Source organism: Rhamphochromis longiceps, linkage group LG12, assembly GCF_057381845.1.
Source record: "Rhamphochromis longiceps isolate RC_006_pf linkage group LG12, R_longiceps_female_GT1.1, whole genome shotgun sequence".
NCBI classification, from domain to species: domain Eukaryota; kingdom Metazoa; phylum Chordata; class Actinopteri; order Cichliformes; family Cichlidae; genus Rhamphochromis; species Rhamphochromis longiceps.
In genome coordinates, this window is record NC_140568.1 from 39,950,966 (window position 1) to 39,978,840 (window position 27,875).

General features: G+C 38.7%; 2 protein-coding genes and 1 pseudogene across 3 annotated transcripts; 2 read left to right on the forward strand and 1 right to left on the reverse strand.

Moving 5' to 3' along the window:
• Positions 1 to 8,462: 8,462 nt before the first annotated feature.
• LOC146657941 (nuclear factor 7, brain-like) lies at positions 8,463 to 15,549 on the reverse strand. Of its 2 annotated transcripts, XM_085427072.1 has the most exons (2): positions 15,536 to 15,549; positions 8,463 to 9,870 (listed from the first exon to the last, which is right to left on the reverse strand). In XM_085427072.1, the coding sequence occupies exons 1-2, from the start codon at positions 15,547 to 15,549 to the stop codon at positions 8,463 to 8,465; spliced, it is 1,422 nt and encodes a 473-aa protein (XP_085283198.1). The 2 variants fall into 2 exon arrangements, with proteins under 2 accessions (XP_085283198.1, XP_085283197.1); XM_085427071.1 differs by lacking the exon at positions 15,536 to 15,549 and having other exon boundaries at positions 8,463 to 10,085.
• A 1,482-nt stretch (positions 15,550 to 17,031) lies between these two features.
• Positions 17,032 to 18,287, forward strand: LOC146657942 (nuclear factor 7, brain-like; annotated as a pseudogene).
• Positions 18,288 to 23,949: 5,662 nt separating this feature from the next.
• On the forward strand, positions 23,950 to 25,362 carry LOC146657943 (E3 ubiquitin-protein ligase TRIM35-like). Its single transcript, XM_085427073.1, has one exon. The coding sequence runs from the start codon at positions 23,950 to 23,952 to the stop codon at positions 25,360 to 25,362; it is 1,413 nt and encodes a 470-aa protein (XP_085283199.1).
• Positions 25,363 to 27,875: the final 2,513 nt, after the last annotated feature.

Sequence of the window (27,875 nt, forward strand, 5' to 3'; positions counted from 1 at the left end):
CTTCATTTGATATTTCTGCAGCTTTGTTCATACAAACTATTTCCAGCTCTGCTCTGTCAATGTGAATATTACATTTACTGTTAAGCAACATAAGAGTTTATAAAGATGCAGATCAGGTGTGAGGATGTAAACTTTATCCTTGATTCCACTTGTAATGGTGTAGTACCCTCATACTCACTGTGTTTTCTGTCCATAGCGGCCCTGGTTTAGGTTCAGGTCTCTGTTTTGTTGTTGCCAGCAATAAAGCTGAGTGTTTTGAGTTTTTCTTCTGTGTTTTGGAGTCTGGGTTTGGGTCCTTTTCCTGCCTGCACACAGCCATGACAATTGCAGCTGCAGCCTCCTCCTCTCTGAGGCTGCACCTCCTGCTTTCTCTGGAGCTGCTGCCTCCTGCTCTCCACTCTCATGTTAAAAAACAATAAAAAGACAGACACGACAAAGTTAGTGAGCCAGACACCAACAGATTACCCACATGATAGCCTCAGACTCCTCAGTTTCCATACAGAGTGTATCTGACCACCTAAAAAGCAGGTATCCATTCAATTAACTTTTACTATTAAAACAATAGTAAAAGTACCTTTAATAGTACAAAAGCAAATATTGTTCTCTCCCTCTGTGCTGTCATTCATGGTGAAGTCCCTCTTATCATATTAATATTAATAGTATACATGAGTGAGAGTCTGTATTTAGTGAGGATTAACAAATGTTCCTGACCACAACCTTCTTTTATGTAAAGATATAGCAAACAGTTAAATGTTGGACAATCAATGGATTTAAAAAACATAACAAATTCTCCAAATGTGTGTTTTTCAGCACAAATCTGACACAATCAATGTGTCTCAGCTCAACAGTGTAGAAATTTAGTTTAAGTTTCATTCATTATAGTCAACAGGCAGCATGGTTGAGTGGTAGTTAGCAGTGTTGCGTCACAGCAAGAAGGCCCTGAGTTTGTCTCCACCACCTGGCTTTCTGTCTTTCTGTGTGGACTTGTCATGTTTGTGTGGGTTCTCTTTCTCTGTAAGTAGTTGCCCTCAATATAAAAACGAAAAAGGAAAACAAGTAAAATATTGTGAGTTTATCTTAATATAGCATTAAAATGAGACCAAGAATGTGAAGTGTTTGGTATATTACTTATTGAGGAACACTGCAATCAGTAGAGGTGGGCAGATCTATCTAAATATTGATCATATCGACACCGACTCTGGTATTGGTATGGGATTGATACGATCGGATCGATGATTTGTTTCTATCCCACGTTTTTGTATTAAATTAGTACATTTTTTGGAAATTAAAATAGGACCTCAAACCTCCACAATGAAAAATGTCAAACAACAGAAGTTGACCCAAAGACCTTTAGAGACAGGAACATTTACATTCCAGGTCTCCAAAAACCCAGTTTCAAAATACTTGAAAAGCTGGAAGGTGTGTTTTGTTGTGTTAGCAAAAATCAGAGTGAGTTAGTGGTCACAATTTGCAAACTGATAATGGGCCATCTGTTAAGTCATGACACACTGCTCTCCCCAACATAAGCTGCCTACATAGGTTAAAAGTATCGGTACTGACCCTGTATTTACTTGGTATTAAATCAATATAAAAATCTGCAGTCTCACACAGCACTAGCAATCAGCGGATTGCCACTAAACCAGTTTTACAAGATTTATTTTTTCAGTTGCAACAGATGAAATGAGTCATGCTAGATACGTTTGTAAATATACATGATTGAAACTAATGAGTCTAATGTGTTGTTAGAGTGAGAATTCACTAACTTTGAAGCAGAGCTGAGTTCAGACATTCAGCATTAACCAAACTGATCTGGTGAGTTTGTATTGATGCACATTCATTTTAGTGCTGTGAAAAGGTAGTGGGTGTGTGGGGTGAAGTCAGCGCTCTTCTGTGGAAAAAACCAGAGGCAATTAATTCACTCGGGTGTGAGTGGGTATACTGTCGGTAAGAGACTTTTGCCATTTTTGTTTGGATCATTTGCTATTGTATGTGCCTATTTTTAATGTGTCATTGGACTTTTTTAGTGTGACCACGAATTTTAATAGAAGAATTGATCAAGCCCTAGATCGACTGCGCGCAGGGAAACTGATCAATATTGTAGGTATATTGAGTGTTTGTTTTAGCTTCATGATTTTGAATGGTTTCATAAAATTGATATTTTATTGGGTAATATTTTAATCGATAATGTTGTTTGTGTTTTTCAGCTGTGCTGTCTCTGCTGTCCTTTTTTCGTTCTTTTGATTGATTTGTAATTTTGTTTTGGTTAGTCCGTCCAGCCGTAAAGGCAGTTATTGATTGAGAGTAAGTTGTGTAAGGGCGGACTAACCTCCCTTTTTGTTTTTGGTCTAATTGTTTGTGCCACTTCCCTTTATCTCCCAGATCGCAGGCCATGCATAGCACTGATTCCCAGCTGTGCTGAGACCTGAATTGTTTGCAGTGTGTGCCACGATTGCAGTGTTGCTAAACGGGGTGTGACGGGTTGCAGTGTTGTTATTTTCGCACAGTTTGTGTGGTAAGTCTCATGTGCAGCTGGGATATCAGCAGGATGTATTGTAAGTCCTGTCTGGAAATAACTGGGAATTTGTATGTCTAACTAATGTAATAAATAAATGATCAATTTGTTTCTTTGCCCTGTTTACTCATACCTTGTCCTCGGTTACAGAGATTTAACAATTCAATGACGCATCCACCTTATTTATTAAAAAGTCTCTTTATCGGTATCTGCGATACTGGCCTGTATTTACTTGGTATCACATCCATACCAAAATGTGCAGTATTGCACACCAGTAGAACACATATATACACATACATGAGGAGGTGAACAAAACTAACCCGGAAGTACTATCTCTCCCTCTGGAGCAGCAGCGCAGTACAGCAAACTTATGACTTCGTTCCAGCTACACCCAAAGAATATGCCATACATATGGGTATTATGATGCTATTTAAAGCTATTCAACCTTGCATATGGAAATGAAACTGGGACAGAATGTTCACCTGTGCCATTTTCTCTGAGAGAGGAGATAAAAGAAATGCAAGTGGATAGTGACAATCTATCTGAACCCACAGGGCCTGGAGAGGATGAGCTTTAAACTCATTTGCAGTCTAACTTACAGGTTCAACCACTGGGACACACTTATATAGACATTACAAGGTCTACCTGTCACAGAAAGCCAATCTAGTTGGGGAAACGCACAGCACCACAGTTACTTGTCACAACCATACCATCATGCACTGTATTTCCATGCCCACCATTGGCAATTGTGCCGCCTGCGTGTATGTCACATTCACCAATGTACTGCACCCCAATACCATACTCACCATACCAGTATCACGCATCACTGACCCCATCTGCATACACATCACCCCTATTGTTTAAAGTAATTCTTGAACTGATAAAATCAGTTATGATAAGTTTTGAGAGAGTTTGTAAAAAAAGTTTTAAATGTCATGATTTTGTGAATGTCGGGAACCATTTTATTTTTGTCAGGGAGTGTGTGATACCCACTAAAGTGTGATCACATTTATGTGAATTAATTTATGTTTAAGTAATTTTACTTTCAATCTAAGTTATACTTTCATTGGAAAATGCCCTCTGTTAAGTCATGACACACTGCTCTCCCCAACATAAGTTGCCTATATAGGTTACAAGTATTGGTACTGGCCCTGTATTTACTCTGTATCAGGTCAATATAAAAATCTGCAGGCTCACACAGCGCTAGCAATCAGCTGATTGTCACTAAACCAGTTTTACAAGATTTATTTTTTCAGTTGCAACAACAGCAGGAAACATTTTCTGCCAACGTGTCAGCAGGATTGTGTCTGTGACTAAAGACGACTCAGTGAACAAAGATGCAAAAAGTTTCAAAATTTCTGTTCTGTGAAGACTTTGCTGAGATTTTTCCTTTTGGGAATGTTTTAGTATTTTCTGTTTTTAGATGTGTTTTTAAATTTTGTTGAGTGACCAAATGTGTTAAAAAACAATCAAATATTATACATTTTGACACTCATCTGACATCTCTGCAACTTTCTCTATACAAACTTTCCTTCTCTGTCAGAGGGCTCATAAACAGCTGCAAAGTTTTTGTTTACTTAAGCGTTAATGCAGATATTTCAATAAGGAGAGATAGATGGAACTAAACATGATTTATTGATATAAGAATTCAGTTATGCTATTTTGTGATTAGACTACGATGGCCCGTCACAGCAGAATGAAATCCCAGCTGTGATAGAAACCAGGTGTCCTCTGTGTGCCGGTATGATGAAATGAGTCATGCTAGATAAGTTGATAAAAATGTACATGATTGAAACTAATGAGTCTAATGTGTTGTTAGAGTGAGAAGTCACTAACTTTGAAGCAGAGCTGAGTTCAGACATTCAGCATTAACCAAACTGCTCTGGTGAGTTCGTATTGATGCACATTCATTTTAGTGCTGTGCCTTGTTATACTTCAGCAAAGTGTTAGAATAACTGCTGTGATGTTTATAGTTAAAGGAAGAAGCTACATGTGTATAGTATGTGAGTGAGATAATTAGTAGGGCGATTAGTTCTCTGCTAACAGATTAGCAGTTAAACTGACTACCACCTGAGATTCCAAAAGGTTGATTCTGTTCATCTGGATGTAGCGTTATCAGTGGGAGAAACGTTTTGTCACTCATCTAAGTGACTTCTTCAGTCTCAGCTGACTGTAAGTTTCCCCAACCTTATAAACAGTACCTTTGCACAATAACTGACCTCACAGCCCACTGAATGAACAATGGGCTGGGACGTCAGTTCCGTGATCATTAATATGCAAATTGTCATGATCAAAGACCACTGATGGCCATGAGTACCATTCACAGTGAGTTGGGGAATGGCTGCAATCACGGCACAGCAAGATGGCAAAAGGCCCCCTCCTTGATTCAGAGACAGTCTTTCCCTTTTCACGTAAATGCCCTCCTTGACTCCGCACTCAAACCAGCGTTCCTCCCTGTCCAGGACATGTACATCCTCATCACTGAAAGAGTGTCCACTGGCCTGCAGGTGTAAATAGACTGCAATATCTACAATATGTTATTTCTCTCCAGCAGATGGCGCTGCTGGGCTGTCATTTGGATACTTAAATATTCTGCCTGGGCACTTGCCCTCAACACAGGAATAAAAAATAAAAGGAAAACAAGTATAAAACACTGACCTCTCATGCTTTACTTTATTTTAATATAGCGTAAAAATGACATCAGAATGTGAATGTTGTGGGGTTTTTTCTTTCAGCTTAAACAGGAAACATTTTCTGCCAACATGTCAGCAGGATTGTGTCTGTGACTAAAGACGACTGAACAAACATGCAAAAAGATTTAAAATTCCCATTTTGTAAAGACTTTGCTGAGATTTGTTCTCTACTCCATCAAAGCATATAGTCTTCTGTAATATGCGGTTCATCAGAACAGAGGTTACATTTAAAATGGAAATTTAACAACGATGATTTAAAACGGAGTTTCTTCAAATAAATTTATCAAATCTAATTATGATTGTGCAACCCAGGCCACAAATATTATACTACAACAGAAAAATAAACGCCCTCATAGTGAAAGCCATCATAGTTAAAATTCATGTTCAAATGTATAACATGTGTGTAAAAACTCCTGTTCGAACTAGACTAAGTTCATATTGAAGTGATTTGTGGGAATGCTCCTTTAGCGTAACCCTTCCCTCTTCCTCCATAAGAGCACATTAGCTTCTGATAAATAAAACAGCAACATCAGAGAGCAGAGACATGAATGTAAAGCATCAGAGATATAATTGTGTTTACTCGGAAAATGCGAAGGATTTATTTCCCAAAGACAAACTGTGAAAACTAATCAGTAGAGTTTGGGCCAGATTTGATCCTAAATAGACTATTTGCTTTATCACAGCAGGATTTTAGATTTGAACTGATCAGACTGACCTGAACTGAAAGTGTGATTATTCAGACTTTAATGACATTGAGTGATGTTATTTTTTTGTTTTGAGCCAAACTGGATTTCTTTACAGGAACTTTGCATTAAAGGCTCAACACACCAAAAATGGGTTTTGATCACATTTGATTGCTCATACAACACAGAAACTAATCATAGTGATTAATAATGAGCACAAGTTTAATAAGCTCATAACACTAAATTGGCTTTATTTGCTTTTCACAGAACAGAATTCTCTTAACGTCTCTTAAAGAAGTAAATTCTGAAACTGAAGGTTTCTGATTCTTTAATCAAAAACTAAAGTTTAACCTCCTAGGACCTGGCGTCCACATATGTGGACATCACATTTTGGGTTATTTAGACCAAAATACTCAATTCTGCTCTACAAGGGCCTGATATCCACTTACGAGGACATTATACTGCTACTGTTCTATCAGAAATTTAAACGAATATCCTCATATGTGGCTCTTATTTTTCTTAAAAAAAAATAAGGTAAAAAAAAAATCTGGTAATTCTTTGTTTTTACATTCATTGGGCCCCAATATGCCCAAATATCAAAGAGAAATTAAAAATGCATGCCGTGGAAGAGTTCGTGTCTTAGGAGGTTGGATTTGGAACAGATGGATTTGGAACAGATGGAAGGATACGTGTGATGTACTACACATCAACTGATTGTGTTTGTGTTTTATTAAAGATGGCGGCTTTTCATTTCAAGGTTTCTGGCTCTGGTCTCTTCACTGTGCTTTGCTCCATCACTCTTGTGAACCTAGAACTAGTCCAGTATCGTATATATCTGTTTACAGTGGCATCAGTGCTACAAATGCTTCAAGAAAACAGTTTCAGCACAACAGGAAATTTAAAAAGCACCAGAAGCAAATGTTCTTTTATTTTAAGGAATCAATTAAATGTAAAAACAACTATAAAGCTAGAAATTTCTGTGATGAATGTGTTTAAACTCGCATTGAACTACAGATGAACTCGGCTCAGTCTTAATGTTCTGTTTTACCTGTTAAGTGAAGTTATTTCTAACATTTATGATTTACAGTTTAAAATGTGAGAAACTGGAAATAAAATGTTTAAAAAACCTTTGATGATATAAACTTTGTCTCCATCTTAAGAGTAAATATAATATATGAATAAAACACCAATATTATAAAGTTGGACCTTCATCAAACATCTCTGCAACTTTGTTCATACAAACTATTTCCAGCTCTGCTCTGTCAGTGTAAATATTAAATTTACTTTTGAACAACACAAGTTAGAGTTTATAAAGATGAAGATCAGGTGTGAGAATGTAAACTTTATCCATGATTACATTTGATTTCTGTCTGGTAATGTTTCACATTGAGGATCAGACCAAAGTGAGAATCAGTGACTCCATCAAAGCAAACTGCACAAGTCTTCTCTGATATGCAGTTTATAAGAGCTGAGCTTAAATGTGAATGTTGGTCTGAAAACAAAATCTGATTATGATTGTTTCAATAAAACAGCTTCAGCACAACAAGAATATTTAAAAACTAATAGAAGCAAATAATATTTTATTCTAAGGAGTCGGTTAAATATAAAAAGAACAATGAAAGCGAGTTTCTATGTTAAATAAATCTTAACTAACGACTGAATGTGTCTGAAAAGCTGATTTTCAGTCAAACACAACAACAACAGAATCACTGAATTTGATTTATTTCATGTCACACAGACATTTTGTGATTCTCAATAATCAAAGAGACCAAATAAAGAACAACATTGAGGTAAAAATCAAAGGTAGGACCTATTTTCATTCACTGAAACACTGAAGTTTCAAAGTCAAACTTAAAACCTGATTATAAAACATCAGAGGATCCAGAAGTCCTTTAAACTGTCAGAGACAGACAGAGAGAGCTGCTGATTAAAGTTAAAAATAACACAAGAAAGAACATTTTTATAATATCAAGTGTAGTTACACTGATGAGACAGTTTCTGAACTTATAAATCAATTCTTTGATTTTTTTTTTTAAAGTAGATGTTTTACTTTAAAATATTATTTAACTGAAAACAAGATGCTGATAATCAGGATAATTTAGATCTTGTAGATGTAAAGTTGACTCTTGCTGATGTGACACAAGTTTAATCATTAATCCTTCGTTGAAGACGTGTCACAGTTTACTGTTCACACTCAACAACCTTGAAAAGCAAAGAAATCATCATCATTCAGATTTTAAAATTATCAAAATTTTAACATCAACAACATGAGAAATATTGTGAAATATATTAATTGAAAAACAAGAATATGAAAAAGAAAACGTTTCTTACAGAAACTAGAGTGGTTCACAAGATTTTCACATGAAAAAGTTTCTTTCTTCATTGATTTGCTAATAGTTCCACTAGATCAACAAAATAAAATAAAACCTAATAATGAAGTTAGACAATTTGATTAATAATTTCCCTAAAATCAAGCTGCTGCTGGACTGAAAACAAAACAAACAAGCAACAACGACCCCCAAAAACAACAACAACAAAAAAAACCCACAGTTAAAATAAAGAATCACTTTACAATCAAATCTCAGTCTGACAGATTTTGATATCAGAGGTTTTGGTGTCTCCTGCTTTCCAAATATGAAAATATGGGAAGAGTTTCTCAGTGAAAGTGTCTCTGTGAGTGCAGATGTGAGTCATGTCTTCAGGGTCATAGAAGGACACCTCCCCCCTGTCATAGTCCAGCTGGACTCTGATCCTCTGGAGACTCTTCTTCACTGTCACAGTCTGACCATCACTATTAGTGTATTCTCCACTGTTATGCAATAAACACCAGATTCCATATTTAGGTGAAGCAGGACACTCTCCCTTTCTGTCAACTGATTCTTTAACTAAACCCACATACCAGACAGGATGGTCTCCCACCTCCACCTCCCAGCTGTGTTTCCCTGAGCTGAAGCCCTCAGAGCCAAAAATATTGGCATACTTAGTGTTTCTCTCTGGATTATCAGGAAGCTGCTGCTTTGTGTCTCCATGTTTCACACTGGTCAGATCATCAGACAGATAGAGCCAGCGGTTTGCAGTGTTTGGGTCCAGAATGACAGGACTGAAGTGGACCTTCTCCTTCATCTTCTCCCACACTCTGAAGGACAGGTTGCCCAGGTGTTTGGCCACATCTATCAGTGCTCCTGAGACCAGCTGTGGATCTGACACTGAGCTCTGGGCTCTGGCTCTGCTCTGAGTGTCTTTATAACTGCTGAGGAATGGCACGCTGTGTTTCTGCAGCTCTTCTTCAACAGCAGAGATGCTGTCTGACAGAGAGGAGATCTGCTCCTCAATCATCTTCATCTCTCTGCTGATAGTCCTCCCCTTCTGCTCCTCTTCCTCCCTCAGAGCTGCCAGTCTGGACTCCTCTTCCTCTTTCAGGAACTGCTGGAGCTTGTTGAACTCTGCTCTGATCTGCCTCTCTGTGGACAACAGCTGCTTCTTGGAGTGTTGAATCACTTTATTGTATGTTTCCTCCACTTGTTTGTATTTGTTCCTCTTGTCCTGCAGAGACTTTAAGTCAGATTTCAGCTGCTCCTTCAGGTCACTGACTGCTTCTTCTACAGGAACCACTTTGTGACTCTGGTGGAGAGAAAAGTCACACACAGGACACACAGCTCTCTGCTCGTCCACACAGAACAGTTTAGGCACTTCCTCATGTTTACTGCACACCACTGTTAATTTCTTCTCTCCTTTTTCTGTCTCAGATGATCCAGATTTCTGTCTCCCAGCAAAGGAATCAGCAAGTTCTTTCAGCGCATAGTTCACTCCAGGGCCTTCTTTTGAAGATTTTCTTTTACAAATGGGACAGTTTTTGTTTTTAGTTTGTTCCCAGAATTTCTGCAGGCAGCTTGAACAGAAGCTGTGGTTGCAGCTCAGAGACACAGGATCTCTGAAAGTCTCTGAACACACATGGCAGCTCAGGAAATTTTCAAAAAGAGCTCTCTCAGCCATTTGATCTTTAAGTATTTTTAACTCACCAAATTTGCGTGTCTTCAACTTTCTGATTAAAATCCCCCAAACGTGTGTTTTTCAGCAGAGATCTGACTCCCTGTAATGGCGTCTCAGCTCAGTTCAGAAGTGTCGAAATTTACTTTCATTTTCATGGATCACAGTGACGTGTTAAACTGAAAGATGAATATATCATTTGTGTCCACCAGATGACGCTGTTTGTGTCATTCAGATAGTTTTCCAGTTTGTGCTTCATAGAAAAACATAAAAGCCAAAATGTAAAAAATGTTTACCTTTTGAGCTTTTTATGCTAACAGAACATAAAAATGACACAAAGAAAATTAAGCTGTGGTGTTTGAGAAGTTCAAGTATCACAAGTCAGCTTGTTTTCAGAAGTTTTGTTTGCAGCTTGAACAGAAGTTGTGGTTGTAGCCAAGGTCAGAAATTTGGATTCAACATTGAGATTGACAAACTGCCAGACCCCTGCTCTCATCTCCCGCCCTAAAAAAAGATAATACGTTTTATTAAAATGCAACTGAAACATATCAAACCAAATGCTTATTTATACAAAAATAGAATAAATCATTAAGGGAAATATCCTTGTTATAAACCAAATGTATACAAGTCAAGTACATTTCATGTGATCAGATTTCATTAAAGTAACAATTGTAATACTGTAAACTGACTACATCCTGTAAGTAGTTCGAGCTCAAGGACTCAGGATCCCTGAATATCTCTGAACACGTTACAGTTCGAAAAAGTTTCTACATTCAACAAATGTAACATCTTTACAGCTTGTACCTTACAGTCCCTCAAGAAAGCAAACTTCTTTTAGAGAATTCACCTGTTGTAATGGTCTTCTAGTTAATTATTAATCACCAAACACAATATCTGCTTTTACTACCTGGGCTGTGGCCTCAGACCTGAATAAAACTTTAGACCTTTAGACTCCAACTTTCAAGTTTGTCATGAACTGAAATGTGATGAGCTGACCAGTGTGAGAAATACCAATAAAAAAATAAATTGACATAAACTTGTTGATATAACTCAATATGACATGACATTAATGATCGTTGTGTGTTTCTGCTGATGGATGATGAACACAATTAAACAACAAAGATATTATTACTAAATTATTATTTGTTTCAGTGTTTGTGTGTGACTGTGCCTTTGTAGTCATGTTTGTGAAACGTTCATCTTCTGTAGGTTATCAAGTAGAGGGTCAGGACAAATACTTGAAACTGACAACACAGAAGAATTTACTCTCACATGTCATGAGTCAGATTCTGGTGGGGAAAAAAAAAATCATAAGTCCATACATCCAACCTACAGCAGGACCTAAAACTAGCAGCTCAGTAACTGGGTGTTGGTCCTGTCTTTAGTCCAGGGGTGGGGAACTCCAGGCTTCAAGGGCTGGTGTCTTGCAGGTTTTAGATGTGTCCTTGATCCAACACAGCTGATTTTGAAGTTACCTCCTCAGCATGTTTTGAAGTTATACCGAGTCCTGGTAATGAACTAATCATTTGATTCAGGCGTGTTGATCAATGGTGATATCTAAAACCTGCAGGGCACCGGCCCTCAAGGCCTGGACTTCGCCCCCTCTTGCTTTTAGTCAGTTAATAAGTGTCACAGTTTGCTGTTCACACTCAAAAACTTTGAAAAGCAAAGAAATCATTCAGATTTTGACCTGATCAAATATTTACATAAGAAACATGAGAAATATTCAGAAACTATGTATTTAAAAGAAACAAGAATATAAAAACCCGCCCATCACATACACAGTTAAAATAAAGACTCACTTTAAAGTTTAGCAGATTTTGATATCAGATGTTTTGCATCTCCTGCATTTCCAACCTCAAAATATGGGAAGAGTTTCTCAGTGAAAGTGTCTCTGTGAGTGCAGATGTGAGTCATGTCTTCAGGGTGATAGAAGGACACCTCCCCCCTGTCATAGTCCAGCTGGACTCTGATCCTCTGGAGACTCTTCTTCACTGTCACAGTCTTACTATCACCATCATAGTATTTTCCACTGTGATGCAGCAAACATGAAATTCTATACTTTGGTAAAGGAAAAGCTCTCCCTTCCTGTCAACTGACTCTTTAATTAAACCCACAAGCCAGTCAGGATGGTCTCCCACCTCCACCTCCCAGCTGTGTTTCTCTGGGCTGAAGCCCTCAGAGCCAAAAACAAAAGAATATTTTCTGTTTCTCTCCAGATTAGTTTATCTGTTTCTCTTTGGACACCTTTTCTGGATTTCTCTCTGAAGCTGCTGCTTTTTGTCTCAATATTTCACACATTCTCGCAACTAATCTTGTATAAACATACAGATTAGGTGTGAATTTGGAGATCTTTAAAGTAAAATACTAAAAATTGTTATTTGACTGAAACAAAATGCTGATAATCAGGATAATGAAGATAACTTAGTTGTACAGTCGTCTCTTGGTGAAGGGATATAAGTTTACCGATTAATCCTTTTTTTTAGAAGTGTCACAGCTTACTGTTCACACTTAGAATTTAAATTAACAACATGAAAAATATTCTGAAAATATTCAGAATACTCTTGTTTAAAGAAACAAGAATGTATCTAAGAGAACACATACACAGAGTTAAAAGTCAAATAACAATCACTTTACAATCAAATCTCAGTCTGACAGATTTTGATATCAGATGTCTTGGCATCTGCTGCTTCTCCAACACTGAAATATGGGAAGAGTTTCTCACTGAAAGTGTCTCTGTGAGTGTAGATGTGAGTCATGTCTTCAGGGTGATAGAAGGACACCTCCCCCCTGTCATAGTCATTCCCAGGCTGTGATTCCTCTCCTTGATATGTGGTGAAGTTTTGTCCTCCTTGGTGCCTTTGTACACAGTGTACTGCTCCCTCCACATGTTTCCGCATTTGACCTAGAAACGAGAGATATCACAGTGAGTACAGTCCTATTCACCAGCTGACAAAAACACTTAAACCAGTTCACAGGAGATAACAGAAACAACGATCATATGAGCTGGACAACTAACTGTGTTCCTAGTATAACAATCCCACGCCAACTGCCGCTCCACTGCTCTCTTAAGTCGGGCTCATTGACAGGCAGATCGGCAACAGGTGAGTTTTTAATCCCAGGTGTGGCAACAAAAACCAACATACCACAGCACACACACAAACACAAACACACTCCCTCCAACTTGAACGCAGGGAAGCGAGGGAACAGGAGCAGATCACACCAACAAACAACCAGAAGCATTCCAGAAGACAAATGAAACTAATAAATATTCATCAAACGACCGTGCAGATCTTTAAGTATTTTTAACTCACCAAATTAGTGTCTCTTCAACTTTCTGATTAAAATCCTCCAAATGTGTGTTTTTCAGCAAAGATCTGACTCCGTCTCAGTTCACTTCAAACATCGGTTTGAGTTGATCATAAAGAGACAATTTGCTTTTTCAAAGCAGGACTCTGGATTTGAGCTGATCAGACTGACCTGAATGTAAGTGTGATTATTCAGACTTTAATAATATTGAGTGATATTATTTTCTTGTTTTGAGCCAAACTGGATTTCTCTACAGGAACTCTGCATTAAAGGCTCAACACACCAAAAAGTGTTTTGATCACATTTGATTGCTCATGCAAGACAGAAACTAGTCAGAGTGACTAATAATGAGCACAAGTTAAATGAGCACATAACACTAAATTGGCTTCATTAGTCCTGCACAGAACAGACTGATCTTTAATTCTTTTAAAGTCTTTTAAAGAAGTAAATTCTGAGACTGAAGGTTTCTGATTCTTATATCAAAAACTAAAGTTTAAATCAACAACTGAGCTGTCAGATTTGGAACAAAAGGAAAGATAAGTGTGACCTATTTAACATCAACTGATTGTGTTTATGTGTTCCTGTTTTATTAAAGATGGCAGCTTTTTTTCAAGGTTTCTTCACTGTGCTTTGCTCCATCACTCCTGTGACCCCAGAACAGGTCCATTATCTTATAAATCTGTTTTACAGTGACATCAGTGCTACAACTGATTCAAGAAAACAGTTTCAGTACAACAAGAGTATTGAAGAAATCCCAAGAATCAAATGTTCTTTTATTCTAAGAAATCAATTTAATTTAAAAACAACAATAAAGGTAGAGATTTCTGTGATGAATGTGTTTAAACTTGCATTGAACTACAGATGAACTCGGCTCAGTCTTAATGTTCTGTTTTACCTGTTAAGTGAAGTTATTTCCAACATTTGTGATTTACATTTAAAAATGTGAGAAACTGGAAATAAAATGTTTAAAAAACATTTTCCGTAAACAAAAATATGACCTTTGTTTCCATCTTATGAGTAAATATAATGTATGAATAAAGCACCAATATTATAATTTCTGTGATGAACGTGTTTAGATTAAATAACACTAAATGCTGGGTTAAATGCCTGAGAGCTGATTTTCAGGAAAAATAACTATAACAATAAACAAAACTTCACTGCTGATGCTGATGAGTAAAATATTAATCAGCCATAGACAATATGTTTGCCAATAATAAGAAAGTTAAAAAAACCAAAGATTTACAATAAAGCTTTGCCACTGCAACTTTCCCTCATAAGAAAATGTTCACCTTATAATGAAATCTCAGTCTGACTTGATATCAAGTTTTGGCAGCAGGGTTTAAAACAGATTCAGTTGGCAAAAATAATAAATTAAGTTTTATTGGTTTTAATTAATCACTCATCATCTTTCTCTGACAATTATAGTAACTCAACATTCCTGAATAACTCCTGACAAATGATTTATTTAGACCCAGAGTTTATGGAAATACAAGAAAATGATGTTTTATTTGTCTATTTAAAATAATTACAGATGAACTTGGTTCAGTCTTAATGTTCTGTTTTACCTATTAAGTGAAAGCATTTGTCAATAGGAAATTGTACTTAGTAGTCAGTATAATATTTTAATGATATAAGTTTGCATATGGTAGAATACTGCATGTAATTATTTGTGTTTAGAAGTATATAGTTGGTGACATATTGAAAGAATGTCTCATCCTAGGGGTCCTGTAACATTCTAAGGTCTTTTAGCGTCCACCCCCACATCCTGGGAGCATGGGAAGAGGACGTACCTTGTTTTATTGTTTTATGGTAGGATTAACGTAGCTATGTCAGTTTTAGTCTAAGTGCTTTTTTACATATAGATGAACTGTTGGATTTTCCAGACCAGCAGGTTAAGGGAAATTGTTTATGGGGCCACACCTTTTATTCCCCCCCCCCACACACACACACACACACACACACACACACACACACACAAGCACCCACTGAAGTATAAATAAAGACCGGGGCAGTTTCTCAGCGCGAGTCTCAGTTCTGGAGGCTGCCCTTGCTAGCAAGAAGTTCTGTGTGTTTCTCTTCTCTGACTCTTTACTGAAGAAGTGTTTTAGAGTATATTTCTTAACAGCATTTAATTATTTACATTTAAAAATTTGAGAAACTGGAAATAAAATGTTTAAAAAATCTTTGATAATATGAACTTTGTCTCCATCTTGGGAGTAAATATAATATACAAAAAAAAAACCACCAATATTATAAAGTTGGACCTTCATCTGACATCTCTGCAGCTTTGTTCATACAACTCCAAGAGTTGATTCTGTTCATCTGGATGAAGCGTTTTCAGTGGGAGAAACATTTTGTCACTCATCCAAGTGACATGTTCAGTCTCAGCTGACTGCAGGTTTCCTCAATCTTATAAACAGTAAATTTGCACAATGACTGAAACCAGCACCACTTCACACTTCGAGGGGAAAGAATATGTTCCTGTGTCGGGTGGTCCTGGTCTGCAGGCTTCTATACCGTCTGTCAGAGGGCAGCAGGTCAAAAAGTCTGTGTCCAGGGTGTGAGGGGTCTGTGATGATTTTCCCTGCGTGTTTCCTGGTTCTTGAGAGGTGCAGGTCCTGGGTGGAGGGCAGGGGGCGCCGATGATTTTTTCAGCTGCCCGTACAGTCCGCTGCAGTCTGCTCCTGTCCTGTTTAGTGGCTGCACCATACCAGACTGTGATGGAAGAGCACAGGACAGACTCAGTGACTGCAGTGTAGAACTGGATCAGCAGCTCATGTGGAAGACTGTACTTCCCCACTTGTCTCAGGAAGTACATCCTTTGTTGGATCTTTTTAAGATCTTGGTCTCCCACTTCACCTCCTGGGAGACGGTGGTACCCAGGAACTTGAAAAACTGTATTATAACACAATTTAGTTTCACTCTATGACACTTTTTCATATGTAATATGATTTGCTTCAGTAACCTTAGTTCACAAGTAAAACAAAAAAATCAAGACTAATCTCAGAAAATATTGCAGATATATTCATTAAAACCTTGTACTGTGTCTGAATATGGTAGCGTGGTGGCAAGAAGCAAGAAAGTCCTGAGTTTGAATCCAGCAACTGGCTTTTTGTTTGCCTGGGTTTCCACCAACTACTCCCACAGTTAACTGATGATTTCAAAATGGCCGTGGGTGTGAATGAGGGTGAAAACGGTCATTTGTCTCCTTGTGTTGGCCCTGGGGCAGACTAGACTGTCTTGATATGACAGCTGGGATAGGCATTTTGTAACAATGTGTCTGTTTCTGACTTTTGTATCACCTTGATTAAAACATGACTGCTCTTTTTTTTTAACATTTTACACTTTGTCTTTTGGTTCAGTCTTGATTTGGATTTGATAAAAAATGTGAAAAGATTTCTTTATTGTCTATGCATGTTGATGTTGTTGTTAAGGTCATGCTGGGAAAGTGTTTCCTGTGGCAGTTGCTGAAAAACAAAAATGTTGTAAAACTGGTTTAGTATCTGTCAGTTGAAATCCTCCTCAGCAGACTAAAACAACTCAGATTTCTCCTTCTTTCTGTTATTTTTATACTTTATTTAAGTAAAAGCAAATCCTGAGAGCTCAACATATAATTTTCTTCTTTTATTTTCTTTCTGTATGGAAACAAAACTGCCAAGATCTTCTAAGATTGTATTACGACAACACCATCTGCTGGTTGACTTGTTTTTAACAGTCATGAATGAAAACATTTCCACACTGTCAAACAGACTTTAAATTCCACTGCAAGGTGTGAGATCTCCTGCTGAAAAATACGACTATGAAGAACAGACAATTCAACAGGAATTTGGTGAAGAGGGAAGATCAAATGGATGAAAAAGTTATTTAAAATTACCTGAGCTGCCATGTGTGTTCAGAGACTTTCAGAGATCCTGTGTCTCTGAGCTGCAGCCACAGCTTCTGTTCAAGCTGCCTGCAGAAATTCTGACAGAAAAAGAAAAAGAAGTGGCGGTGGTTTGCAACATACATCAAGAAGGATATAAACTATTCTGTGAGGATGAAGACAGAGCTGTGTGTCCTGTGTGTGAGTTTTCTCTCCACCAGAGTCACAAAGTGGTTCCTGTAGAAGAAGCAGTCAGTGACCTGAAGGAGCAGCTGAAATCTGACTTAAAGTCTCTGCAGGACAAGAGGAACAAATACAAACAAGTGGAGAAAACATACAATGAAATGAGGGAACACATGAAGAAGCAGCTGTTGTCCACAGAGAGGCAGATCAGAGCAGAGTTCAACAAGCTCCAGCAGTTCCTGAAAGAGGAAGAGGAGTCCAGACTGGCAGCTCTGAGGGAGGAAGAGGAGCAGAAGGGGAGGACTATCAGCAGAGAGATGAAGATGATTGAGGAGCAGATCTCCTCTCTGTCAGGCAGCATCTCTGCTGTTGAAGAAGAGCTGCAGAAGCACAGCGTGCCATTCCTCAGCAGTTATAAAGACACTCAGAGCAGAGCCAGAGCCCAGAGCTCAGTGTCAGATCCACAGCTGGTCTCAGGAGCACTGATAGATGTGGCCAAACACCTGGGCAACCTGTCCTTCAGAGTGTGGGAGAAGATGAAGGAGAAGGTCCACTTCAGTCCTGTCATTCTGGACCCAAACACTGCAAACCGCTGGCTCTATCTGTCTGATGATCTGACCAGTGTGAGATGTGGAGACACATGGCAGCAGCTTCCTGATAATCCAGAGAGAAACACTGAGTATGCCTTTATCTTTGGCTCTGAGGGCTTCAGCTCAGGGAAACACATCTGGGAGGTGGAGGTGGGAGACCATCCTGGCTGGCTTGTGGGTTTAGTTAAAGAGTCAGTTGACAGAAAGGGAAAGTGTTTTGCTTCACCAAAATATGGAATCAGGTGTTTAGTTTGTCACAGTGGAAAATACACTAATGGTGCTGGTCAGACTGTGACAGTGAAGAAGAGTCTCCAGAGGATCAGAGTCCAGCTGGACTATGACAGGGGGGAGGTGTCTTTCTATGACCCTGAAGACATGACTCACATCTACACTCACAGAGACACTTTCACTGAGAAATTGTTCCCATATTTTGGTGTCGGAAAGGCAGGAAATGCAAAAACATTTTAATGGGTCTGTCTAGCACAACCCCACCGCTGGAACGAGACAATTCTACTGCACAGCAAAGCAAGATTTGAGGGAGACCCAACTGGAGCTAAGTGTCGTTCCACCCACTTGACCTCCATCAGACACTCAGCCAGGTTCCCTGCAGCACTCCTTTTATTGTGGTTACATGAATATGCATAGGTTCATTAACGTATTACACAAGTATACAGTACATGTATACAAAGAATACCTTGTCTCTCTCTCTGTGTGTGTGTGTGTGTGTGTGTGTGTGTGTGTGTGTGTGTGTGTGTCCCTGAGAAGACTCCCCAAAGCTGGTGCCAGGAGTCTAGCAGTTCACATAGACAAAGGGCTCTTACACTCAAACAGATATACGTGTGTTTGCGTGTTGGGCAAGTTACTTTGAAAATGTAGTTAATTATAGTTACTTCTTCAAAAAAGTAACTGAGTTACAATATTCTAAAAGTAATTAATAGTTGAAAAGTAACTATTGCGTTACTTTAAAAAAACGTTTAACCCACTGGTGTCCAGGGTATAATTGCCCATTTTTAACTACTTTTGATTTTTCCTCAACATTTTATCTTTAAAAACTATTTACTTTGCCTTGTTTGGTATCATCCTTTTCAGCACAACCTCATGTGTCTGAATTTACAGTTATGTTTTCATTTTGACATACTGTATTAACACAATTGATCTAAAATCAGACAAAAAACATAAAATCCACTAGAAAAAGTTATATTTTTACTGTAACAACCACAAACATGTTTAATGAATCATAATTCATAACTTTAAATGCAAATATAAATTGTCAATTTTAAAATCTCATGCACAAGTTTTGCAAAGTTTGCAAACAAATAACCATGCATCCATATAAACCATTTATTTGCATCCATTTACTTTTTACCTTGATTTTTTAAATAACAATTTCAAACTATTTACAGAACAATCAGCTGTTCTGCATTCAATAAGATGCCACATAAATTTTCTCGTTAGTAACTGTAATACCGTTGTAACAATCCGGTTGTTCAGTCTGACGTCACTAGCCGTGTCTGGGTCTAAACTCCGCTGCAGGTCCATATATCAAACGATCACTATGGGATTACTGAGAGTTGAAAAACTGTCTAAAGTCTTTCATCTTTAATAAAATGATCAGCGTTCTGCTCTACCAGGTGTAACAATTGAGTTTAACATCCAGGCATCCATGAAAACGGAATTTATGACATTTAACGGAGTTAGAAGTTAGCAGGGAGTTAGCTCGCTAGCTTCTATCTAAATACAATATAGCATGTCCTGACTGCGGGGTTTTGGAAACAAATTAAAACGTACAGCTCTGCTATCACTTCCAGCATAAATGAAGACAGAAAACTAAACAGCAGTGACGTTTGTAGGGTTACTGAAGTTGGGCTAGCTGGTATATAATGATGTGCTACGTGACCGCTAGCGACACAGCTATGTTAGCATAATATAAACAAGCTAACTTTTTTTCCACTCGATAAAAGTTAATGTGAGTGTTCTCGGTGGTCAGGAACAAATGTAATCGCATGGCAGGATGCTGTAAAAGGACCAAACTTCAGCCAGGAGAACAACTGAGATAATCCATCCACAATACGAGGTTAGTCATTCATATACTGCTGCATGGGCTGGGCTGTAGTTACATCGTAAGGTTTTAAAAACTGAGCTTAAATAAATGATTAGCGGTAATAAAAGCCGAGGGAGGTCAACAGTGATCACTGACTGTTTTAGGAGCTTTTTGAGATCAAATAGAAGAAAATACATAACATTAAACATGTTAACAACACAAAAGCCATATTAAACACAGACTACTTTAGACCCGGAAGTAGGATTCGTCGCGTCATCACTGAACAACTGGATAGGAATAGTAATTAGTTACTGAAAAAAGTAATGCCATTAGTAACGCCGTTACTTGTAACGCCATCATTCCCATCACTGGTGTTTGCTATACCCTATATCAGCAAGAGAAGATACGACCTCTCTCATGATCCTAGGAGGTGTGTGATCTATACCAGAACACTCTGAAGAGCAGTGAACGAACTCCCCTCTTCATGCTACACAGAGTTGTTACAGACCTCCTAGGATGAGACATTCTTTCAATATGCAATCAACTATATACTTCTAAGCATAAATGATTATATGCCTCTAAATACAAATGAAAGGGTGGAGTGCCCACTCCGGGTCGGGGATGAGTTCCTGCCCCAAGTGGAGGAGTTCAAGTATCTCGGGATCTTGTTCGCAAGTGATGGGAGAAGGGAGCCGGAGATCGACAGATGGATTGGGGCTGCAGCTGCAGTAATGCAGACGCTGTACCGGTCCATCGTGGTGAAGAGGGAGCTGAGTGTAAAAGCGAAGCTTTCAATTTACCGGTTGATCTACGTCCCTACCCTCACCTATGGCCACGAGCTGTGGGTAGTGACCGAAAGAACGAGATCGCGGATACAAGCGGCAGAAATTAGCTTCCCCCGAAGGGTGGCTGGCCTGTCCCTTAGAGATAGGGTGAGAAGTTCGGCCATCCACATCGAAAGGAGCCAGCTGAGGTGGTTCGGGCATCTGACAAGGATGCCCCCTGGGCGCCTCCTGGGTGAGGTGTTCCAGGCATGTCCCACCGGGAGGAGGCCCCGGGGCAGACCCAGGACACGCTGGAGAGATTATATCTCTCGGCTGGCCTGGGAATGCCTTGGTGTTCCCCCGGATAAGCTGGAGGAGGTGGCTGGGGAGAGGGAGGTCTGGGCCTCTTTGCTTGGGCTGCTGCCCCCGCGACCCAGCCTCGGATAAAGCGGATGAAGATGGATGGATGGATAAATACAAATGACATTAATAAAATATAAATCCAGCACATCTGATATCAAAATCTTTTTATATTCTTGTTTCTTGTAAATTGATGTTTTCTGAATATTTCTCGCATTTCATCTGAATGATGATTTCTTTGGTTTTCAAATTTTTTGAGTGTGAACAGCAAACTGTGAAACTTCTTAATTGACTAAAGCAGTGGTTATGAACTCCAGGTCTCAAGGGCCAGTGTCCTGCAGGTTTTTGATATCACCATTGATCAACACACCTTAATGATTAGTTCCTTACCAGGCCTCGGTATAACTTCAAGACATGCTGAGGAGGTAATTTAGCAATATAAATCAGCTGGGATGGATCAAGGGCACATGTAAAACCTACAGGAGACTGACCCTTGAGGCCTGGAGGTCCCCCCACCCCTGGACTAAAGACAAGACTAGTACCCAATTACTGAGCTGCTAGTTTTAGGTCCTGTTGTTGGTTGGATTCTGAAAATAACTGTTAAGATTTTTACACTTTTTTTTTTTACATGCTATGTTAAAATTCACAAAAAAAGATTGTTACTACTGCATTAACAAATTTCTTTGTTTCATTTTTAACACATCCTTTCTAAGAGTGTACTAGCATCAGCCTAGTGAAAAGACTAAGTACACATTCCTGTAATGCAGTGATCTCTCCAGAATAAAAAAAACATGTTTTTGAATGTTTTTTTATTAATCCTAAATTAGTGCAGTGTTTCATAAATTCATTTATATGAAGAATATGAAATTATTATCATTGACCTAACACAGTTATATGTGACTCTGTGCATTTACTGTGCAACCTAACATTGATACTGTGGTTTCTTAGACATGTTAGTCAGTGCATTGTAGCATTATCTCGGCACTTATCTGTTTACACTGACTCTATTAGTAACAGTAATGTCTTCAGTGCACTGCTGTTTCTTTAAATGAATGATCAAAATATTTGTTAAATGAGTTTTGTGAGCAGACACCTGCTAGACTTCACATCACTAGAGAGAATCTGTAAGTGAAATCTACTGAACAAAACTTGGAGGAGAACCCATTTCTCTTTAATAAACTTCTGTCCAGCTGAATCTTGTTTCACGTGTTCTCCAAACCCTCTGCCTTTTCTTTCAACACATGTTCAGTTCCTTTAACTTCTCGTGTTTTAAGCTCTTCAAAGCATTGCAGTTGTTTCCTATAAATATGTTTGTCTTTAATTTCCTAGCAGTTACTGCACAGGTGCATTTATCTTAAAAACAGTAATTGTATGTTAATATTTTTTAACAGGGAGTGGTGCTTGATGACACAATTCATCATTGCTGAGTCACCAACCTGTTTGGATTCCTCCATCCTAATGACTGCTGCTGTGGTGACCCAGACCATCCTCTGCACCTCTTACTGGACCTGCAGATAAACACTTCCTTCAACAACTGTTTCATCCTCACTGCCACAAGGATACAGAAAATCTACACCTCACACCACAATCCCTGTATTCAGTTTAGATGTAAGCTCCTTATTGTGTCATATTATGTATTGATTTATTGAACACTTCACTTTGTGTGTGTGTGTGTGTGTGTGTGTGTGTGTGTGTGTGTGTGTGTGTGTGTGTGTGTGTGTGTGAATGGTTGCTGTAACAAAGTAATGTCACAACGTCTGGGATAAATAAAGTATCAGTTGTCTTGTCATGGATTCATTTAATGCATTTATAAGAGGTCTACAGTGTTACTTTTCATTTAAAAAAGTGGATGTGATTGACACAGTTTAATGTCATATCAACAAGTTTACATCAGTTTGTTTATTTCCATTTATTAGCATTTCTGGTTTCTTGTTGCCCACTGTTATTCTTGTATTTGTTTTCTATTTATTATTTTGGTGACATCTCTAACACTGGTCAGTTCATCACATTTCAGTTCAAGGCAAACTTGAAAGTTGGAGTCTAAAAGTTTAACAGCTTATGCAGGTTTGAGGCCACAGCCCAGGAAGTAAAAGCAGACAGTAGTGTGTTTGGTGTTTATTAATTAACTAGAACACCATTACAACATGTGAATTCTCTAAAACAACTTTGCTTTCTTGAAGGACTGTAAGGTACAAGCTGTAAAGATGTTACATTTGATGACTGTAGAAACTTGCCTAAACTGTGACGTGTTCAGAGACATTCAGAGATCCTGTGATCTTGAACTCTGACTACTTACAGGATGTCAGTTTACAATGATAGAGAAATCTTTAATGGAATCTGGTCAAAGGAAATAAACTTCACTGGTATACATTTAGTTTATAACAAGCATATTTTAATGATGTATTATTTGAAACAATGAACTTTTAATTTTATGTATTTCAGCTGCATTTTACTCAAAATTATTGCTTCATGTTCATGAGGGTCAAGAATTTTTCTTCTTTTTTTTGAGTGTGAGAGCAGGACTCTGGTAGGTTGACAATCTAAACCTTGTGATTAATCTAAGTTTCTGTCCTTTTGAACTTTAGTTCAAACTGCAGATAAAAACTCTGAGAACACGTTGACTTGTGCTACATGAACTTCTGAAACACCACAGCTTCATCTTCTTTGTGTCGTTTTTATGTTCTGTTTAGCTTTTCTTTTGTTTTTAATTAAGAGGTTAAGACATTATCGCTTTTGTGTCGTTTTAAAGAGCACAAACTGAAAACTGTTTAAATGACACAGACAGCGCCCTCTGGCGGACACGAAAATTCAAAATGAGAATGAAAGTAAATTCCGACACTACTGAACTGAGCTGAGACGCCATTACAGGGAGTCAGATCTCTGCTGAAAAACAGACATTTGGAGGATTTTAATCAGAAAGTTCGAGAGACACTAATTTGGTGAGTTAAAATTACTTAAAGATCAAATGGCTGAGAAACTGTTTGAAAATTACCTGAGCTGCCATGTGTGTTCAGAGACTTTCAGAGATCCTGTGTCTCTGAGCTGCAACCACAGCTTCTGTTCAAGCTGCCTGCAGAAATTCTGGGAACAAACTAAAAACAAAAACTGTCCCATTTGTAAAAGAAAATCTTCAAAGGATCATCCATTTGTGAACTTTACACTGAAAGAACTTGCTGATTCATTTGCTGGGAGACAGAAATCTGGATCATCTGAGACAGAAAAGAGAGAGAAGAAATTAACAGTGGTGTGCAGTAAACATGAGGAAGAGCCTAAACTGTTCTGTGTGGACGAGCAGAGAGTTGTGTGTACCGTGTGTGACTTTTCTCTCCACCAGAGTCACAAAGTGGTTCCTGTAGAAGAAGCAGTCAGTGACCTGAAGGAGCAGCTGAAATCTGACTTAAAGTCTCTGCAGGACAAGAGGAACAAATACAAACAGGTGAAGAAAACATACAATAAAGTGATTCAACACTCCAAGAAGCAGCTGTTGTCCACAGAGAGGCAGATCAGAGCAGAGTTCAACAAGCTCCAGCAGTTCCTGAAAGAGGAAGAGGAGTCCAGACTGGCAGCTCTGAGGGAGGAAGAGGAGCAGAAGGGGAGGACTATCAGCAGAGAGATGAAGATGATTGAGGAGCAGATCTCCTCTCTGTCAGACAGCATCTCTGCTGTTGAAGAAGAGCTGCAGAAACACAGCGTGCCATTCCTCAGCAGTTATAAAGACACTCAGAGCAGAGCCAGAGCCCAGAGCTCAGTGTCAGATCCACAGCTGGTCTCAGGAGCACTGATAGATGTGGCCAAACACCTGGGCAACCTGTCCTTCAGAGTGTGGGAGAAGATGAAGGAGAAGGTCCACTTCAGTCCTGTCATTCTGGACCCAAACACTGCAAACTGCTGTCTCTATCTGTCTGATGATCTGACCAGTGTGAGACAAGGAGACACAAAGCAGCAGCTTCCTGATAATCCAGAGAGAAACACTTATACTGCCACTGTTTTTGGATCTGAGGGTTTCAGCTCAGGGAAACACAGCTGGGATGTGGAGGTGGGAGACCATCCTGAATGGATTGTGGGTTTAATTAAAGAGTCAGTTGACAAAAATGAGCGTTTTGTTTCACCAAAATATGGAATCTGGTGTTTAGTTTATCGCAGTGGAAAATACACTAATTGTGTTGGTCAGACTGTGACAGTGAAGAAGAGTCTCCAGAGGATCAGAGTCCAGCTGGACTATGACAGGGGGGAGGTGTCCTTCTATGACCCTGAAGACATGACTCACATCTACACTCACAGAGACACTTTCACTGAGAAACTCTTCCCATATTTCAGTGTTGGAAATGCAGGAGACGCCAAAACCTCTGATATCAAAATCTGTCAGACTGAGATTTGATTGTAAAGTGAGTCTTTATTTTAATTGGGGTTTTTTTTTTGTCTTGTTTTGTTTTGGGAGGTTTTCTTTCAGTCCAGCAGCTTAATTTTAGGGAAATTATTAATCAAACTGTTTAACTTCATTATCAGGTTTTTTTTTAATTATTTTATTGATTCAATGGAACTATTATCAATTCAATGAAACCAAAGGAACTTTTTCTTGTGAAAATCTGACCCACTCGAGTTTCTGTAAGAAATTTTTGCTTTTAATATTCTTGTTTCTTTTAAATTAATATTTTCACAATATTTCTCATGTTGTTTATGTAAATATTTTATTAATTTTAAAACCTAAATGATGATGATTTCTTTGCTTTTTCAAAGTTGTTGAGTATGAACAGTAAACTGTGACACTTCTTTAAAGAAGGATTAATGATTAAACTTGTGTCACATCAGCAAGAGTCAACTTTACAACTACAAGATCTAAATGATCCTGATTATCAGCATCTTGTTTTCAGTTAAATAACATTTTATAGTAACATGTCTACTAGGGGTGCAACGATACACAAAATTCACGGTTCGGTTCGATACTTTGGTGTCACAGTTCGATATTTTTTCGATACAAAAAAAATGTTCATGCCTTTTTAATTTGTCATTTATTAAAATTATAAATATATATTTTAACTCAAAAGTACAGTTTTTAAATTTAACCCTAACCCTTGTGCGTGTTTTTTATTTTGACAGCGAATGCGCACCTGTGGACCACTTATGTGCAGCCCCGGTTATATAGCTCATCATATCGCAGCCACAGAAATTCTTTTGTCCATGAAACCATAAAGCTGCACTTTCTTTTTGCCTTATAGTCTGATTTGTCATAACTTTTCCGTTTTGTGGTAAGCTTTTCTTTGGCTGTCACTTCTTCACCCTGACCTGTCTTATTTGGCTCAGCAGAACTAAAATATAAATCCTGCTGCTTTTACACGCGCACTCACATAATGCTCAGCGATTCTCTGCGCGATCAACCTCTCACATGTTTAAGCTTGCTGCGGGAGATTTCACTTGTCATGTTTGCATAGTAAGCTAACGATTAATAAGACGATGTCAGAGGAATTGGTGCACAAATTATCATCACTCACAGATCAGTGCTGTCGCTCTCTATACACAGTTCACGCGATTGCAAAGTGAAAGCAAAAAAACAAGCGCAAATTCAAACGCGATTTCAATATGTCACATATTGACAGTGGCTCACCGATGCCAATGACATAATTACCCAGCTACATTTCCGAAAGAATGCAAAAGCATTGACATATATTTTTCCTTCCTACAATAGCCCGACGGGCAGGGAAGAGATAGATTTTGGTAGCCCGACTGAAAAAATTGCTAGCCCCAGGACGTCGGGCTAGCGATATTGCAAGCCCTGTATCTGATTGAGGAATCACTCATCTTTGGAAAAGAGAGTTTATTACAGAGAAATGTCTCTTTCCAAAATAAAAGCTATACTATCCGCTTCTTCTGGGCTATATTCTCAGCACCATAAGGAGAATCATGTGCTAACAGCTAAAGTTAGTAGCATGCTTGTTGTTTTTGTCTTTGCACTAGGATGATGTCGGCGTAAATGTGCAGTCATATTCGTTGTGTTCCCACTAGTGCTTTCAGGTTAATCTCGTTGAAATGACCTTAACACCACAACATGGCAAATCTCCGTTAACGAGCTACCGCCGATCGCCCCGGGCATGGGGCTAGACGGCCAACACGTTAACGAGCTAACTGCGCTAACACGCTAGCTCCCACCCATGTAATTGAGCATTGCATGGCACATCCAACATACTGTTTTACTTTAGTCCATGACACGCTTACCTTCAGGGTCATACGTCACATGAAAACCAAAATAATTCCAAACGCCAGATCTGAATGAGGGTGGGGGAGGTCCATGTTGCAAGGAGAGCTTAACTTCTGTCTCGCTAGCTTGCCCTGCGCTCTTCCTTCTGACGATGCTGTCTGTGTTGAGCGCTCAGTGGATCTGCGCTGGACAGTGGAGCCTAGGCGGAGTAGTCGAACGCAGATTCACTGAGCGCTCAACACAGACAGCATCGTCAGAAGGAAAGTTGATAAAATAAATTACAAATGTTGTATTGTTCGATACATATGCGTACCGAACCGAAAGCACTGTATCGAACGGTTCAATATCGATACGAATATCGTTGCACCCCTAATATATACACATACATGAGGAGGTGAACAAAACTAACCTGGAAGTACTATCTCTCCCTCTGGAGCAGCAGCGCAGTACAGCAAACTTATGACTTCGTTCCAGCTACACCCAAAGAATATGCCATACATATGGGTATTATGATGATATTTAAAGCTATTCAACCTTGCATATGGAAATGAAACTGGGACAGAATGTTCACCTGTGCCATTTTCTCTGAGAGAGGAGATAAAAGAAATGCAAGTGGATAGTGACAATCTATCTGAACCCACAGGGCCTGGAGAGGATGAGCTTTAAACTCATTTGCAGTCTAACTTACAGGTTCAACC